Source organism: Pseudonaja textilis, chromosome 5 (genome assembly GCF_049901715.1).
Source record: "Pseudonaja textilis isolate UNSWEBS1 chromosome 5, rPseTex1.2, whole genome shotgun sequence".
Classification (NCBI taxonomy): Eukaryota; Metazoa; Chordata; class Lepidosauria; order Squamata; family Elapidae; genus Pseudonaja; species Pseudonaja textilis.
The window spans coordinates 24,684,191-24,703,066 of record NC_141994.1 but is presented as its reverse complement, the minus strand read 5'-3'; the positions used below and the strand labels follow the sequence as shown (position 1 = coordinate 24,703,066).

At 41.1% G+C, this 18,876-nt stretch overlaps 1 protein-coding gene across 12 annotated transcripts in view; it reads left to right on the top strand.

Moving 5' to 3' along the window:
• Positions 1–18,876, top strand: part of MAGI2 (membrane associated guanylate kinase, WW and PDZ domain containing 2) — a 566,496-nt gene that overhangs the window by 379,085 nt on the left and 168,535 nt on the right. For all 12 annotated transcript variants that reach the window (XM_087934364.1, XM_087934361.1, XM_087934362.1 and 9 more), the window contains 2 exons: positions 2,005–2,215; positions 13,233–13,312. In XM_087934364.1, the coding sequence (XP_087790490.1) occupies positions 2,005–2,215; positions 13,233–13,312 (291 nt within the window). The remainder of the gene's footprint in view (positions 1–2,004; positions 2,216–13,232; positions 13,313–18,876) is intronic.

The following is an 18,876-nucleotide window of genomic DNA, read 5'->3' as shown; positions in this document are numbered from 1 at the left end:
GGGAAGAACTTAATTTAGAATCTCGTTTTCAGCAAATCTGGAAAGATTTGCCTCTCTTCAACGTTGCAACTCATAATATCTTGTAGTCACACTGTTAATATTTTTAAGTGAATCCTTTCTAGAGAAGAAAATGCTTCACACCACAAATATGATTTGTCTCTATGTGCAATACATAGCTTCAGGTAGAAAAGAGTCACTTACCGAAGTAGTAGCGCAAAATTGTTGCCGCTGGAGCCAAAACTCAAGGGAATTCCCTTGGGTTTGTAGAAATAAAATGATATGAAGAGACTAAATCACTGCAGGATCCCAAGAGAATTTTATTCAGATTAAAAAGTTTGTCATCCCTGTAACATTATTGTGTTTCCTGGAATACAACCACTTTAGGTACTTACAAGAAAAAAATGACAACTGGTGGAAGAAAACTTATGTAGTTTATAGATAGATAATAGATGGTAGAGAGAGAGAGAGAGAGAGAGAGAGAGAGATAGATAGATAGATAGATAGATAGATAGATAGATAGATAGATAGATAGATAGATAGATAGATAGACAGACAGACAGACAGACATGATAGATAGATAGATAGATAGATAGATAGATAGATAGATAGATAGATAGATAGATAGATAGATAGATAGATAGATAGACAGACAGATAGAAACAGACAGACATGATAGATAGATGGATAGATAGATAGATAGATAGATAGATAATAGATAGATAGATAGAAGAAGACAGACAACAGACATGATGATGATGATAGATAGATAGATAGATAGATAGATAGATAGATAGATAGATAGATAGATAGATAGATCAGACACAGACAGAAAGACAACACAAGGAAGACAGACAGACAGACAGACAGACATGATAGATAAGTAGGTAGCAGAGGTGGCATTCAGCAGGAGATAAAGGCCAGCACTCTATAAAGCCTTAATAAGACCACACCTAGAATACTGCATCAAGTTTTGGTCACCACACTATAAAAAAAGATGTTGAGACTCTAGAAAGAGTACAGAGAAGAGCAGCCAAGATGAAGAGGGGACTGGTGGCTAAAACATATGAAGAACAGTTGCAGGAACTGGGCCTGGCTAGTCTAGTGACGAGAAGGACCAGGGAAGATAGGATAGCAGTCTTACAATACTTAAGAGGCTGCCACAGAGAGCAGAGGTCAAGCTATTTTCCAGGGCACCTAAAGTCCAGGCAGGGAATAATAGATGGAAACTGTTCAAGAAGAGATTTCACCTGGAAATAAGGAGAAATTTTCTGACACTGAGGCAATCAACCCATGGAACAAAAGTTGCCTTCAGAAGTTGAGGGAGCTTCATCACTGGTGGTTTTCAAGAAATAATTGGACTGCCATTTGTCAGAAATGGTGTAGGGTCTCCTGCTTGCGTGGGCGGGGTTGGACTAGATGATCTATAAGATCCCCTCCAACTCTGTTATCTATATAATTATTGTGGGTTTTTTACATTCTGGCCCATGCTGAAGTTTGTAACTCAGAAAGGCCAAACCAGCCTTATTTGGCTCATATGTCACTTCTGGCCTGTCTCCATAAGTATGACCCAGGGAAGCCCCCCTGAAGCCCAGTCATACCAATTTTGCTTCATTACAATAACAAGCAGCCTACAAATGATGTAGGCTATTATTGTGGCCGCATGGTGGCCTAGGGGTTAAGACACTGGGCTGTCAACCAAAAGGTCAGCAGTTTGAGACCCATGACTGGATGAACACCCATTCCCCCAGATCCTGCCCACTTAGCAGTTCAAAAACATGCAAATGCAGGTAGATAAATAGGTACCACTTTGGTGGGAAGGTAACAGCATCCAGTGCACCTTTGGTGTATAGCCATGCTGGCCACATGAGCACGGAAAATGTCTTCAGACAATGCTGGCTGCCTCAGATAAGAAAGAGAGATGAGCAGCGCCCCCTAGAGTCAGGCACAACCAGACAGGGGAAACCTTCACTTTTGCAAATGATGCCCATGTTTTTATTTACGCAGAGTCAAGTGAACATGAAGAAAAGGGCCCCGGTGTTTCAGAAGAAACTTCATCTCAGCCTTATCCTGCTCCTGTTTATAGCCAGCCAGAAGAAGTAAAAGAGGAAATGGATGTAACCAAGCATCCAAAACTTGAAGAAAACGATGAACTGGGCCCCTTGCCGGATAATTGGGAAATGGCTTACACGGAGAAAGGGGAAGTCTACTTTATCGAGTAAGTACTAAAGTCTACTTTATCAAGTAAATACTAAAGTCTCCTTTATTGAGTAAGTATGGTTGGAACCTAATCAAAGAGAGAAGCAACCTGGAATTAAGGAGAAAGTTCCTAACAGTGAGGACAATTAACCAGTGGAACAGCTTGCCTCCAGAAAGCCTGGATGCTCCATCACAGGAGGTTTTTAACAAGAGACTGGACAGCCACGTATCTGAAATAGTATAGGTTCTCTTGCTTGAGCAGGGGGCTGGACTAGAAGACCTCCAAAGTCCCTTTCAGCTCATTCATTCTACTACCTGTTGAAAAGGAAATAAGTCCCTTCTAGCTCTGAATTCAGTGGGATCCATTCCTATAAATGATGTTGTTCTGCTGAAATAGCCAGGATCGTGTATGATGGAATTCCTTGGGACTTATACAGATTATTTTATTTAAATTAGGGGTATCCAATCTTGGCCACTTTAAGTCTTGTGGACTTCAACTCCCAGAATTACCCAGCCAGGATAGCTGGCTGAGGAATTCTGGAAGTTCAAGTCCACAAGTCTTAAAGTGGTCAAGTTTCGAGACCTCTGCTTTAAATTATTTAAATTTTAGTAATACCATATGGGCCAGTGTCTTAAACCATTTGTGTAGTTTTGAAACTTTGCCATAATCACAACGATGTTTCTCATGTAGGCCTCATTATGGTGAATAGTTTTTGGTTGCTTATATAAAAGATGTAAAGACTTGGCAAATGTCAGCTATAAACTAAAACTGGATATTTTATTTTATTTCCATCTGTATATGTATGCATAGATGCATATAAATACATTGTGTATATTTGTTTGTTGGTTTAGTCTTGTAATTATTGGTTCCCAGGTTAATAAAGATTCAGAGGAAGCTAAGCACAATCTCTATTATCAGTAAAACGAGGGAAATACTATATCTGTCCTAATGTATAAAATAAAATAAATATAAATAAGAAAGGGTTTACTTGCTGGAGCTTTTGCAACTCTATTTTATTCCTTTCAATAAATCTTGCTAAAGAAAAGTCAGTTGGAATTTTGCTTAGAAGCATCTGTTTTGGTTTCAGGCACCAACTGAACTACTTAACAATGTTCATGAAATGTTGAATCTTTTCTTTCTTTTTACTTTGTTCATTTTTTCCACACTTGGGCATGGAAACAGAACAGTGGTGGGATTCAAATTTTTTTACTACCAGTTCTGTGGGCGTGGCTTGGTGAGCGTGGCAGGGGAAGGATACTGTAAAATCTCCAGTCAGAGGTGGGATTTGCCGATTCTCTGAACTACTCAAAATTTCTGCTACCAATTCTCCAGAACTGGTCAAAACCTGTTGAATACCACCTCTGAAACAGAAGCTCCATTAAACTTGAGACTACAGAGTTCCCTGGCTGGGGAATTCTGGGAACTGAAGTCCGCAAGGTTGCCAAGTTAGGAGATCCCGTGATGTTTTGTTCTTCTGCTGATAAGGGCTTTGTGTGGTCAGTTGGTCTCGAGACCCATCAAAAGTCCCGCACCTGATGTGACCCTCACCTAACATGACCTCCCCATCACAAGACCCACTGACCACACGAAGCGCTTATCAACAGACGGACACTGTCACTGAAATCTCCTAAACTCCACTGAAGATGTTACCTAACTTGGTAATGAAACATTCGGAAACCAACCCACAAGTTTGGAGAATGAGCCTCCATCCTCATCATCTATATGTCTTCCTCAGGGGTGGCCTTCAAACATTTTAGCTCTCTGCCCAATTGCTGGATGGGAGTGGACATGGTGAGTGTGTGGCCTAGTCAGCCTCCTGCACCACAGCCTTCATAAAGCTGGCAGAACAGAAAGCAAGTTGGAGTGGTTTTAATACATCCGCTTAGAATCCTCCCAGTGTTGTTATCCAAATATATTACGTCATACGAAATAGTAATAGAGGTTACATAGCAAATACTTTTAAGGGAACATTTTCTCCCCTTTCTAATATACACTCCATCAATTTCATTCCCCGTTTCTATCTTAAACCTCTGGCCGCTCTCCAAGGATCACGCTGTATGTGCATTAGACTGACCGAAATAAATACATAACAGCACTCGGAATTTTCCTGCAGATTTCCCAAGATGGCATAAAGTGATGGTACAAAAATACATTAGGTCACTTTAACTCCACTCTGTCAAATGGAAGAGAAAAAAAAGACCATGCTTTTCCGAAAGATGAAATTCAGGCATGGGATTTGTTGGCTAGGGTGCACATCTGCCAATCGAGCAGTTCAAAGGCATGCAAGTGTTGGTAGATAAATCTGCTAAGTGTGTCAGCTGGAAAGCTGATGCCCCAGGTCTGAGATCCAAGGCTGCACGATGGGGTGAGCTCCTATTACTTGCCTCTGCTCCTGTCCACCTGGCAGTTCAAAAGCATGCAAATGCGAGTAGATAAATTCAGTGGGAAGGAAAGAGCATTCTATGTACTTCGACGTATAGTCATGAAAGCCACATGACCACAGAAGCATCTTCGGACAATGGTGGGTCTCTCAGCTAGGAAGCAAAGATGAACATCACCCCTTAGAGACAGACATGACTGGCAAGGAGAAAACATTATCCGTTTTATATCTAACCTAGGCGTTTTGATTATTTGCCATGAATCCTACTTCGTTTAGAAAGCATTGGCCGTAATTTCTCTATTTCAATGTCCTTTCGCAGTACTCTGCTTTGCAAAAAAGAAGAGTAAAGTAGGTGCAGAAGGGATTCAGACACAGGCACAAAAGTTATTCATCGTGATGGCTCAGTGGTTAAAGATGCTAAGCTTGTCAGCTGGAAAGCTGAGAGACTGGGTTCAAGACCCAAGTGCCACACAATGGGATGAGCTCCCATCCTTGCCTCAGCTCCTGGCCACCTAGCAGTTCGAAAGCATGCAACTGTGAGTAGATAAATAGGTACCACTTTGGTGGGAAGGTAAGAGCATTCCATGCACTTCAATGTATAGTCATGCCAGCTACATGACTATGGATACATCTTCAGACAATGTTCACTCTCTTGGCTAGGAAACAGAGATGAACATCACCCCTAGAGTCAGACACGACTAGAAAGGAGAAAAACACTTCTACCTTTTTTAATATCTAACCTAAGAGATTGGATTATTCGCCATGAATCCTGCCTCATTTAGGAAGCATTGGCCATAATTCTTTATTTCACTGTGATTTCTCGGTTCTCTGCTTTTCATAAATGAAGAGTAAAGTAGCTGCGGAAGGGATTCAGATGCAGGCACAAAGGTTAATTCATTGTGATGGCTCAGCAGTTAAAGATGCTAAGCTTGTTAGACGGAAAGCTGACAGTCCGTGTTCGAGATCCGAGCGCCGTGGGATGGGTTGAGCCCCCATTCCTTGCCCCAGCAATACTGCAATGATCATAAGTGTAAAAAAACAGTCATATGTCACTTTTTCCCATGTAAAACAATCACTAAATGAACATTTGTAAGTCAAAGGCTATCTGTAAATGATTGGATAATAATCATTGTCTTTTCCCCATGGAGTTTTACAATTGGGAAATGCACTAGAAGCGTTGAATAAATAACTCTAACCAGCTGCTTGAGTTTCATAAAAGAAGATGCTATAAGTTCAGGGGGTTTTATTATTTTTTTGTTTACTTATCTGAACACAGAAACAGCCCTTCGGTCAAATAAACATATATCTATATATATATATATATATATATAAGTGAAACACCACCCATGCATCATCACAAAATCTCCAGAACCGTAAAGCCTACAAACTTGAAATTTGGCACATATGTTCCTCTTGGCTTCTAGGTGCTCTCTAAAAAAGATTTTTTTTGAAATGACCATCAGAGCATTAGTATACTGTATTATTATTAACATGCTCTGATGCTAAGGAGTTCTACTCCCCCTCCCCACCTGAAAAGAAATCTGTTCCAAAGGCAAAACACAAGCAGAGGAGTTTCAGTTTTACTTTCACAGCACCAAGCAGCTTTAGTACAGAATAGTTGAGCTAAGCCACTCCCAGGCTCCTTGCTGTCTCCTTGCTGACACAGAAAATACTGTTTCAGTTTCCAAACAGCCCTCAACTCTCTCACACATTGACAGAATGCTAGCCAGATGAATACCGATGGATGCTGGTAGGCAGAGGCAGAAATTTTTTCCCCTTATTTTTCTCCCCCAAAACTAAGCCCCCAACCACATAGTTTCATAGTGAAGCATGGGTATCAAGCCTCTTTCTCTCTCTCTCTCTCTCTCTCTCTCTCTAGCGATGAGACCAACTGGATTCTTGGCTGACCAAAGGGTAGCTAACTAGGAAATAAAAAGTTAACGGCATTGAAATAATCCTCTCGTTCTTCTTTCCCTCTTGTCTTTTTCCATTTATTCTCCCTGCCAATGACCATTTGCCTGGAGTGAATGCTTTGAATGGCTTGCCTTGAATGACTTCGGGAGCAGGAGGTGACATTTAGAAAATAATTCTTGGTTTTCCTATTTGGGGAGTTTGCCGTAATTGAAGTTTTGGTTCCAGTAAAGGTTAAATTTAAAAAGTGCAGCCGAGGATCAGAATGCGAGTGAGAGTGACGTATAAGATTAGGAGTGCTTCTGTGGTTCTTCGCTTCAGAAGAAATTTGCCAAGGGTGGTTTTCTTTTCAAGAGGCAACTGGACTTTTGTTTTCCTTGAAGATATTTCGCTTCTCATCCAAGAAGCTTCTTTAGTTCTGACTGAATGGTGGAGCATGGAAGGATTTCTATTCCTTGCAGACAGCTGGTCATCTATCTCCAGTCATTATCGGATTCTTGGAGGAGAAGTGAAACGTCTTCAAGGAAAACCAAGAATATCTAGTTGCCTTTTGAAAAAAAAACAGCTTTGGGACAAGCACTGCTACATGTATCACTAATGCTTTCTTCTGGTCTTTGCCTACTGCCATGATGTCTGGTTATTGGTAAGTACCTCCTTGGCTATCTAGATCTGGAAGTCCCACAGAAAGTTTGTGTGTGTGTGTGTGTGTGTGTGTGTGTGTGTAGATCTATCTATCTCTATCTATCTATCTATCTATCTATCTATCTATCTATCTATCTATCTATCTATCTATGTTGTGGTTCACTGGCAGCAGGTGCAGGTGGCTGAGGGCTTGGAGAGTGAGGACTCAGATGAGGAGCCTGCGGGTGGTGCAGGGATGGGGCCAAGACCATCAGGAAGTGGAATGCTGCCTTTGGAGATTGTGGAGGCTGGCAGCAGTGATGAAGAGGTCCCCGAGGAGCCTGTGCCCATTGCACATGCGTGCAGGGCTGCTGGAAGGAAAAAGCAGCTGCAGCAGCACAGATGACTCGGTAGTAAGGTTGCAAGACCCCTCCCTGAGGAGATAAAAGCCAGCAGAGAAACCACAGTTCTTTGCAGAAGGCAAAGAAGTTTTACACTCGAGCCTGGTGGACGTTAGGAATATCTGAGTTGGTGTTTGAAGACTCTTTGGTTTGAATTACTGCTTAGTAACTTTATTTGGTGTTCTTGGCAGGCTTGCAAAAGTTTGGCAAGGCTCTTTCTTATCGGAGCTAATTGGTTTGAAGCAGTCTTTTACCTGCGAAGGAATAGGATTCGTAAGGAAACATTAAAAGGTTGTGCTGTTACCTTTGTCTCGTGTTTGCTTCCTTGGAACCAGGTTTGGGTCAGAATAATCCATCCATCCATCCATCCATCTACATCTATCTATCTATCTATCTATCTATCTATCTATCTATCTATCTATCTATCTATCTATCTATCTACCTATCTATCTATCTATCTTTCCATCCATCCAAGTAATGGCAACGTTCCCACCCCCAATAGTTCAATTGGCTCATCCAATTAAAAGTTGTGTATGTCATCATGTGGGTATCTCCAGGTGGTGATGAGGCCTCTGTCTGTTGACCTTGACATATTTTGATAAAGAGTTGCAGCTGCGCATAGCATAGGATAGAAACCTAAGCAAGAATATACCCCACCACCACAGCTTATACAGTTCTGGTTTGTAACACCTCCAGCTCACTTCCCATAACCATTCCACCCTCCTCCTCCCGTTACTTATGACAGCTGAAAGATGCAAAGCAAAGGGAGAAAATCTTGAAGGCTGACACTATCTATCTATCATCTATCTATCTATCTATCTATCTATCTATCTATCTATCTATCTATCTATCTATCTATCTATCAATCTATCTTATGCATACATGCATACACTTCTTATCTGGCTGTCTCTTGGCACTGGTGTAACTATCACTACTGCTGCTTTCTGATCCTTGTCTACTACCACCATGTCTGGTTGACTGGCTAGTACAGTATTGGCAAATCTTTTCAGCACTGAGTGCTGAAACAGAAGTGTGTGCGTACACGTGCAGGGGAGCACCGGAAACCAGAAGAGCAGCTCCCTGGCACACATGTGCATGCTGGGAAGCTGAGCTTCCGGTTTCTGGCATTTGCATGCGCACTGGCCACCTGGTCTTCCAGTTTCTGGCATACATGTGTGAATGAAGACTAGCTGGCCAATACCCATGCACGCATCAGAAACCAGAAGCCTAGCTTCCCAGTGCATGCATGCGCAAAGGGGAGCTGCTCTTTCAGTTTATGGTGCTTCCACACACGCAAAGACCAGCTGGCCGATGCACATGAATGCATCGGAACCCGGAAGAGCAATGGGCGACAGCTGGCATTCCTAGAGAGAAGGCTCTGCATGCCACTTCCGGCACGCATTCCATAGGTTCAGCATCATGGGGCTAGTACCTGCTTGGCTGTTTGGATCTAGAAATCCCACAGGAAGTCTCTCTCTCTCTCTCTCTCTCTCTCTCTCTCTCTCTCTCTCTCTCTCTCTCTCTCTCTCTCTCTCTTCCTCCCCCCTTCGCTCTATATGTGTGTGTGTATGTGTGTGTGTGTATGATATATAATAGATACATAGATAGATGATAAACAGAGCAATGGATGGATGGATGGATGGATGGATGGAGAGAGAGAGAGAGTGAGAGAGATACAGAGATACAGAGAGGGGGAGGGAGGGAGAATGGGAGGGATTGATATGATATGATATGATATGATATGATATGATATGATATGATATGATACAATATGATATGATATGATAAATATATTCCTTATGGTAGATTAAGCTTCATTTTCTGTTATCATGATTCCCAAAAACATACCAACAAGACTGTAAAATAGATAATTTACTTTGTGGTGGTTTTAAACAGTATATGCAGCTATATGTACTGTGTGTCTGCATATATTTAAGTAAACAGGGCAAGGGGTAGAGAACCTGTGGATCTTTATGTGTCCTGCTGCTCATCCCCCTCTTCTCTTCCACTCCACAAAGTCCTCTCCCTTCTAACACTGGTGATGTTACCTAGTTGGGCAATGAAACCTCTTCAAGAAAACAGCCAAGCTTAGAGAACTCCAAGGACCCCACATTCCTTCTGCTCCTCTCCTGCTTCTCTTCCACTCCACAAACCCCACTCCCTTCTAGACTGATGATGTTACCGAGTTGGGTAATAAAACGTCTTCAAGAAAACCACCAAGCTCAGAGGGCTCCCACGAACCCCACAGTTTACCTTCTCTTTCAGTGTTTAGGAACTAGAAATTGCAATCAACAAAAAGTCCAACCTATCAGTCTATTTCAAAGTCAACAGAGAATGTCCAGTCCAAATTAAAACTCATGACATCCTCTGTGTGATTAAAAATATCACACTATTTCTGGCATGAAAAGCAATCAATAGTAACCCACGTGCATGGACTTTGGGCAAGCTGTTTGATCTTTTATCACCTTTCATTAAAAGAAAAAAAAAAGACTTAGACGAAAGGTTAGGTCAATGAACAAACAGTGGATAAATAAAAACGTTCTTAATTCATTCTTACATGATCAATTCAAAGGAGTAGCCTCCGAAGTTGTGTTTAACAAATAAAATGCCCCTTACCTAAGAGCTTAGTGGTTGTATGAAGAGAGCAAGAAAATACATGTTACACAAAATCTGTTTTTTAAGATGGGGAATTCATAGATGTGTGTATCCATGAGTGGCTCTTCTGCTAATGGAAAGTATGTTTCTTGCATACATTTGAACACACAAATTCACAACATCTTTTAAGCTTTTAAGTTTACCACATCATGCCCAATTTGAAGGACAATATTTGGGCAATCTCTAGATATAACACCTTACTGGATGGGGAAGACAGTTAGTCCTTGACTTACAACAGTTCATTTAATGAACAACTGTTTGTAAGGTCTCCTGGTTGAGCAAGGGGCTGGACTAGAAGACCTCCAAGGTGCCTTTCAAATCTGTTGTCCCAAAGGTGTTTTGTTTTTCCAAGAGGCAACTGGACTTTTTGGTTTTTCTTTGAAGACGTTTCGCTTCTTATCCAAGAAGCTTCTTCAGCTCTCTTATCTTTTTCTTGAATAAGAGGCTTCTAGATGTCCTAGTTGACTGAGAATATCCAGAGACTGCCAACTCTGTTACTCTGCTGATCCAGTTCTACAGAGGAATGATTGAGTCTGTCATCTGCACCTCTATAACTGTCTGGTTTGGTTCTGCAACTCAGCAAGACAGACACAGACTTCAGAGGAGAATTAGGACTGCAGAAAAAATAATGGCTACCAACCTTCCTTCCATTGAGAACTTGTATAGTGCACCCCGAGTCAAAAAGAGGCCTGTGAAATTATCTACAGACCCCTCACATCCCCGACATAAACTGTTTCAACTCCCACCCTCAAAACGATGCTATAGAGCCCTGCACACCAGAACTAGACACAAGGAGAGTTTTTTTCCTGAATGCCATCACGCTGCTAAACAAATAATTCCCTCAACACTGTCCAACTAATTACAAAGTCTGCACTACTATCACTATTAATCTTCTCAACACTCCTTATCACCCATCCCCTCCCACTTGTGACTGTATGACTGTAACTTTGTCGCTTGTATCCTTATGATTTATATTGACTGTTTCCTAGTGTGATTTGATTGCTTATTGTACCCTATGACTTTTATTAAGTATTGTACCTGATGATTCTTGACTCTTGACAAATGTATCTCTTCTTTTATGTACACTGAGAGCATTTGCAACAAGACAAATTCCTTGTGTATCCAATCACACTTGGCCAATAAAGTATTCTATTCTATTCTATTCTATTCTATTTCCTAGTATGATCTGATTGCTTATTGTACCCTATGACTATTATTTTGTACCTGACGATTCTTGACTCTTGATGAATGTATCTCTTCTTTTATGTACACTAAGAGCATTTGCACCAAGACAAATTCCTTGTGTTTGTCCAATCATACTTGGCCAATAAAGTATTCTGTTCTGTTCTGTTCTGTTCTGTTCTATTCTATTCTATTCTATTCTATTCTATTCTATTCTATTCTATTCTATTTCCTAGTATGATTTGATTGCTTACTGTACCTATGACTATCACTAAGTGTTGTACCTTATGATTCTTGACAAATGTATCTTTTCTTTTATGTACACTGTGAGCATTTGCACCAAGACAAATCCCTTGTGTGTCCAATCACACTTGGCCAATAAAGAATTCTATCTTCTATTCTGTTAAATGCTTCCTTGATGTCATCATTGGATTGTCTAACAGACATCTCTCCATCTCATTTATAATACTAAAAGGAGTTCTTTTTTTCTTTCTTGCTATTCACTTGCATTATATCCACTGAGCGTAAAGAAGAATGTGCATTTCTAAAATGTTTCACATGTAACTTTATTGATATGTTGCTATTGTGTGATCCATTGATCTGGAAAACTGTCTCTCTTTGTTGAACCATTTTGCCTGAAACTAAAATTCATTTCCCTGGTTATTCTAGACCGGAGTGGAGGGAATTGTTGTTTCAGATTCAGTCAAATGGACCCTGTGATTCGTTTCAACCCCTGCAAAATATAGATTACAGAGATTGGAGATTATTAGAAGGGACCTTGTAGGTCATCTAAACCAACCCACCGCCCAAACAGGAAATCCTACACTGTTCTGACAGAGGGCAGTCCAGTCTCTTCTTGAAAGCCTCCAGTGATGAAGCTCCCACAACTTCTGAAGGCAACTTCTGTTCCATTGGTTGATTGTTCTCACTGTCAGAAAGTTTCTCCTTATTTCCAGGCTGAATCTCTCCTTGTTCAGTTTCCATCCATTATTTCTTGTCTGGCCTTTGGGTACTTTGGAAAATAGCTTGACTTCCCCCCTTCCTCTCTGGGGCAGCCTCCCAAATATTGGAAGACTGCTCTCATGTCTCCCCTGGTCCTTCTCTTCACTAAACTAGCCATACCCAGTTCCTTTGTATACTTTTATCCACAGAACCAGGCAAAGCACAGAAGAGATGGACGTGGCTTAAATGGAGGGCCATTAATCATTGACTTAAGAAAATGGAACTTGTAACTACAACAGTTTGCATCTCTCTCCATTTCTGTGTCTGTTCAGAAATTATATGTACAAGATAGTTTGCTTTAAGCATTAAAACCCAAGCCCTTCGCCCAAAAAGCCAGTGAATGAGCACACAGAAGTCTCCTGACTGCACCCCTATTTTTGTGGGAGAATGCTGCAAATTACTTTTTGCCCTGGATGAGTTCTGCATGTACAATGAGGTTAGCTTGGCAACCGTTCCAGGGCTGTTTAATAAAAATAGCAGCTTTGAGGACAAGGCACTGGAGCTGCCAAAATTAGAGGCTGATGCCTCACACAATTATGCTTACACCTCCTCCAGGTCTACTCAGAGCCAGTAAGCAAATTTTTTTAAAAAAGATATGGATTGCAAATTTGTGGGGCGAACCTCCCTGTCTTCCTTTTCTTCCCCTCCCCCCCTTCTTCTTCTTCTTCTTCTTCTTCTTCTTCTTCTTCTTCTTCTTCTTCTTCTTCTTCTTCTTCTTCTTCTTCTTCTTCTTCTTCTTCTTCTTCTTCTTCTTCTTCTTCTTCTTCTTCTTCTTCTTCCATCCTTTTCCAGTCCCCTACCTCCTTTTCAACCGGTATGGAAAGGGGATCAACGTGAATCCATTGGCAATGTGTTTGATCGGAGCGATCTCTTTTCTTTTCAGCCATAACACAAAGACTACATCGTGGCTGGATCCGCGCTTGGCGAAGAAGGCTAAACCACCCGAAGAATGCAAAGAAAATGGTAGGCTATTAAACTTTTCATGGCTGCTGGGGAGAAATAGATCTATCTATGTATCTATCAAAGGGATGGAAGTTTTTCAGGTCTCTGAGTCGTTAAGCAGGAGAAAATATTTAGAGGGGGGTGGAAAGGAGAGTTTTAACTGGAGCTGGGAGACTGCAAATTTGCTCTGTTTTGAGCCTGTATTTTGTATTTATTTCTAGTCCCGAGTCTGTAATATTCCAGTCTAAGAATAACAATGAGCGTTGGGATTTTTTGAGAGGGGCTTGGAAGCTGTTTTTAATTCCCATTTTAGTCTGCAGAGCCCACTGAGGTTCTGAGCTTTGAAATCTCTGCCACGCAGAGCATCTGGGGCAATGGTGCACAGCTGGAGCAGGAAAATACGATGATGGGCTCTTGTGTCCAGGGAACCTCTCTGCCAGCGTAGTAGTAAGCAGATGGTTTAAAATAAAAACACGAAGAGGGAGGGCAGGAAAAAAAAGAGGGAAGGGAAGTTATCTCTTCTTAAAGGGGACATTAATGATGCTGCCGGAATCATGTATTATATCTGTCAAAGCTCGTTTTTTTCAATTATCCTCTCACTGAACGTATATGAAAATCCTGCTGATTTAGACCATTGAGCAGCGCTGCCGTTGGAATAATGGAAATCGCACAGAGGGTAGGGTGCATTATAAAGAGTCTCCTTTTTTTTTCCCCTGGGATTTTTCCAGTGCAGCAAAGACACACACACACACACACACACACATAGACACTCACACACACAAAAGGGGGGGCTGGCCTGGACAATTTAACTGCTCCAGAGAGACAATATGCTCCCTCCAATCCTTTGCTTTTTTTAAAAAAAACTGTGATTTTCTCAATGGAGCACTGTTTATGACTCAAAACCATAAAGGCAGTTTGTGGAATATCAAATCCGTAGAAAAAGGAAGATGAAGTGTCAAAACCAGCCATCACCTGGTAAATCGAGGGGGTGGATATTTTCTCACAAGTCCTCATTCCTTAACCAAATAAATACCTCAGAGAGCAGCAGATTGAAATTCCTTGGTGACGCGTAGTTAGTTCTAACGTTTATCCACTCTACCCCATCTTCTCCCAACATATTTGGATCCTGTCTTTACAGTAGCTGTAATTCAGAATACAGGATCACAGGGCTGGAAGGAAGGGACCCGTGAGGTCTTCTAATCCAACCCACTGTGCATCCAGGAGGCCTTATACCGTTCCGGACAAATTGAGGCCTAATTTCTTCTCCAAACCTCCAGGGGTATTTTCTGTGATCTCTGTGGCAGCTTATTAGATGTTTGAAAAAAAAAAAAAAATCACATCCATCGCTGATCTTATCTTGCTGGAAGAATTTACAGTCATTTTATATGCAAAAACTAATCCATCGTGAGGAGTCCAGTCAGGACCGAAGCCACAAACCAAGGCAGAAAAATATAATTTCCCTTCAGCCTTTTAAAATATTCATGTACTACACCCTTCCCAATTCATATCAGGCCTTCCTTCTACATTTCTAGGGCTTCTAAACACTTTCTGGGGGGGGGGAAATTGGTTGCGATTTTGGACTCCCTTTCCATCTCTTATTGGGCAGCCAATAATTTTAAATGAATTAATAAATAGATAGATAGATAAATTTAAATCAGTGAATAATAATTAAATAAATTAAATAAATAAAAATATAACTAAAATCTATTAAATAAATAAATGTGCCCGTTAAAACAAGTATGCTGCATGCTACCAAAATTACACCCAAGCATCATCTCTCATGCATTGCTGAGTCTTGTTATAACTGCCTTTTTTTTTTTTTTTACAAGCCAAATTTCTTGCATGTAACACTTCCCTTTTCTGGAGCTGAAGTCTCGTGACCATGAAAACATGTGACTGTGGTCTTCTGTATAGGTATAGCTGAAATATCTGATGTGGAATAAGATATGGCACAAGAATATAGCATACATCATGGTGTTTGCTGTTTGATGGATGATTGTATACAAAATTCGGTGTGTGTGTCTGTGTGTGTGTGGATTTTTTTTTAAGAAAAACCCTCTTCCATTAAAATCTACCGTAGACTTTATGTTAGGTTATATAACAGAATAACAGAGTTGGAAGGGACCTTGCTTGTAGCTCAGGCAAGAGACTCTATACCATCCCAGAGAAGCGGCTGTCCAAACTCTTCTTAAAAGCCTCCAATGTTGAAGCACCCATCACTTCTGAAGGCAAGCTGTTCCACTGGTGGATTGACCTCACTGTTAAGAAGTTTCTCCTTATTTCTAGGTTGCTTCTTTCCTTGTTTAAGTTTCCATCCATTGTTTCTTGTCTTGTCTTGTCTGGTGCCTTGCTGCTATCATGTCACTCCTAGTCCTTCTTGTCATTAAACTAGACAGAGCCAATGTATGCAATGATTCTTTATATATATTTAGCCTCCGTCCCCCCAATCTTCCTTGTTACCCTTCTGTGCACTCTTTCCAGAGTCTCAACATCTTCTTTTTTTTTTTATAATGTGGTGGCCAAAACGAGTCATGTTTCATGTTCTTCCATGTAGATTTTGCAAGAAGAAGGGTTTTAAGATAGAAGACGCAACCTTCCTGCTTTTGACACGCCCCCAAGGTTGACACCAGCTTTTTAATATCTATACACTGCTCAGGTGTATGGAATTCTATTTTTTTTTCCATGCAGGGCTATTGATTCCATAAACACATCTCAAATGGCTGAGGTATCCTGAGAGAAAAATGCATATTCAAAAGCTTCTTCAAATCGACACAATTATGGATATTTTATGACATGCAGATTGAAGCAGGAAGAAGATGGAATTGACGCTTGTCATGGATCTCTTTGGAGAACTTGCTTGCCCATTCCATCTGCCACCAATATTTAGTTCACGCTTGTACATATGTCACCAAAAAATATGTTTTCCCCTGAAGGGAGTCTATCAAGGTAGTTGGTCACATAAGTGCCTCTCCAAAGCCTGTTCCAGATGTTGTGTAAATGTTTGGCTTAATTTACATTTGAATGCATTTGCACGCCTGTTGTCACCTATCAGTCACTGATCCCTCCCACAGTTAAATCAAAGGAGGAGGAGGAGGTGTGTTAGTCAGGGTCAGCCTCAAGAGAACTCTGAGAGGAACTGGGAATGGAGCTGGAGAGAGAGAGAGAGAGAGAGACAGACAGAGACAGAGGCGGAGCCTGGGCCGTCTGTCAGCCCTCAGATGGAGAGTCAACAGCCCCCAGGTTTGGAGGTGGCTGATGAGGAACAGCTAAGTCCAGTGCCTGATGCACGGATGTGCAGAAGGCAGAGGAAAGGAGAGCAGTGGAAATCTATAGGCCGGTCTTTGGGACGGAAGAGCCACCACTGCTAGCGAAGCCCCACCCTAGCTCTGGGGATAAAAGGCAGAGGGTGGAGATGAATAGATGTGGCAGATAACTATTCATCTCCCTGTCGGACAGACTTGTTAACCGGCGTTGAGAGAGGAGCTTTTTGCCGGGCTGCTAGCGCTCCTTATAAAGGAATCTTTGAGTTCATTTCAGTGGGTTTGTTGTGTTTGGGGATCTGGGTCAGAACAGTGCCATAGAATCATGAAATAGTTCTACCATAGAGTACGGAAACACAGGAATTCCTCTTTTTATGACCTCAATTGAGCTCAACATTTCGGTTGCTGAGCGAGATGTTGGTTAGATGAATTTTGCCCCATTTTTATGACCTTTCTTGTCACCACTGATAAGGGAATCACTGCAGTTGTTAAGCTCATAACACAGTTGTTAAGTGGCTTCCCCGTTCATCACGCTTGCCAGAAGGTTGCTGAAGGGGGATACTTGACTGCAACCATCATAAGTATGTGCCATTGGCCAAGCATCTGAATTTTGATCGTGTGACCATCAGGGCTGCGGCAAGCATAGTAAATGTGAAAAATGGTCATAAGTTGCTTTTTTCAAGTTCTTGTTTGTTTGTTTTTCCTTGAAAATGTTTTGCTTCTCATCCAAGAAGCTTCTTCAGTTCTGTCCACCTTGATCTGGGTGATGGAGAATCTCCATAGATGCCAGGAAATTTTCCTTCCAGAGTCAGAGCTTAGTTTCTTATTTCTTTACCTTGTCTTGAGCATAGTGTTGACCATGACTGCCTTCCTACTTTGAAAAAAAACCATAGATCCAATCAAAAACAAAGGATAGTAGTAAATGCTTCTCTTCTAAACATATCCAGAATGGGTGGGGTGAAATAATTTTGGAAGCTCTTCCTGTATTGCAGTGCCCATACCATGTGGGTCGCAGAACAGGAAGTTTAGCATCCTCCAAATATCTGTGCTTTTTAATCTATTATGGTGTCACCAATAGATCGAATGTGAAGATAATGGAATGGAATGGAATACATGTCACCAGTAGATTTAATGTGAAGAGAATGGAATGGAATGGAATGCATGTCACAAATAAATTTAATGTGAAGATAGTGGAATGGAATGGAGTAGAGTAGAATAGAATAGAGTTGATAGAATTAGTGTAGAATTCTAAGTAGAGTTGAGAAGAATAGAGTAGAATAGTAGTAGCATAGCATAGCGTAGAGTAGAGTAGAATATAATATTCCTTATTAGACAAGTGTGATTTGACACACAAGGTATTTATCTGTGCTGGGGTGTATGTGTGTGTTGTACCCTGAAGAAATATTTTCCTAATCACAAGTAAGTGATTTCCTAAACTCCTTTGGTCCTCTGGAACTTGTCTTCCAAATGCCAGCAGTGCATGACATGTTTAACACAGAGATTTTTATGATCGTTCTCCGGATAGTGTTTCTTGCCATTTTAATTTTTATTGCTCTATCTCTCCCTAACATATTTCATATGGGATCCTTTAGCCCAGCTCAGCAGTGAAACAGGAATAACAAGCTTCGGAGTGGAATAAAAAGACGCTAGTAGATTATATTGCTCTATGTGTGTATACCAGTGGTGGGATTCAAAAAATTTTACTACCGGTTCCATGGCTGCAGCTTGGTGGGCGTGGCAGGTGAAGGATACTGGAAAATCTCCAGTTAGAGGTGGTATTTGCTGGCTCTCTGAACTACTCAAAATTTCCACTACCGGTTCTCCAGAACTGGTCAGAACCTGCTGAATACCACCTCTGGTGTATATGCTTGCTAGTCATCTCGCCCTCTTAAATACGTATATTGCTATTGCAAAAACCATGGGTAGAAGATTGTAATGTCCAGTATTTATTTAAAGCAATCTGGTTGGCGTTTTCCACCTATGAATTCTTTCGAGAGATAGACCCACCTAATTCTGGACACAACCATCTTCTATCATTGGGGTGGATCGCTTGTGTTTTGTCATCTGGTAAAGGAATCCAAATATATTGGCCTGGATTATGAAAATGATCACCCTTTAGTTTCCCTTTAGTAGAGAAGAGTAGAGTAGAGTAGAATAGATGTATATTAGATTAGATAGATAGATAGATAGATAGATAGATAGATAGATAGATAGATAGATAGATAGATAGATAGACAGACAGACAGACAGACAGACAGGACAGAGAGAGAGACAGAGAGACAGAGAGAGATTGATATTGAGATCAAGATAAATTTTGAAAATAAG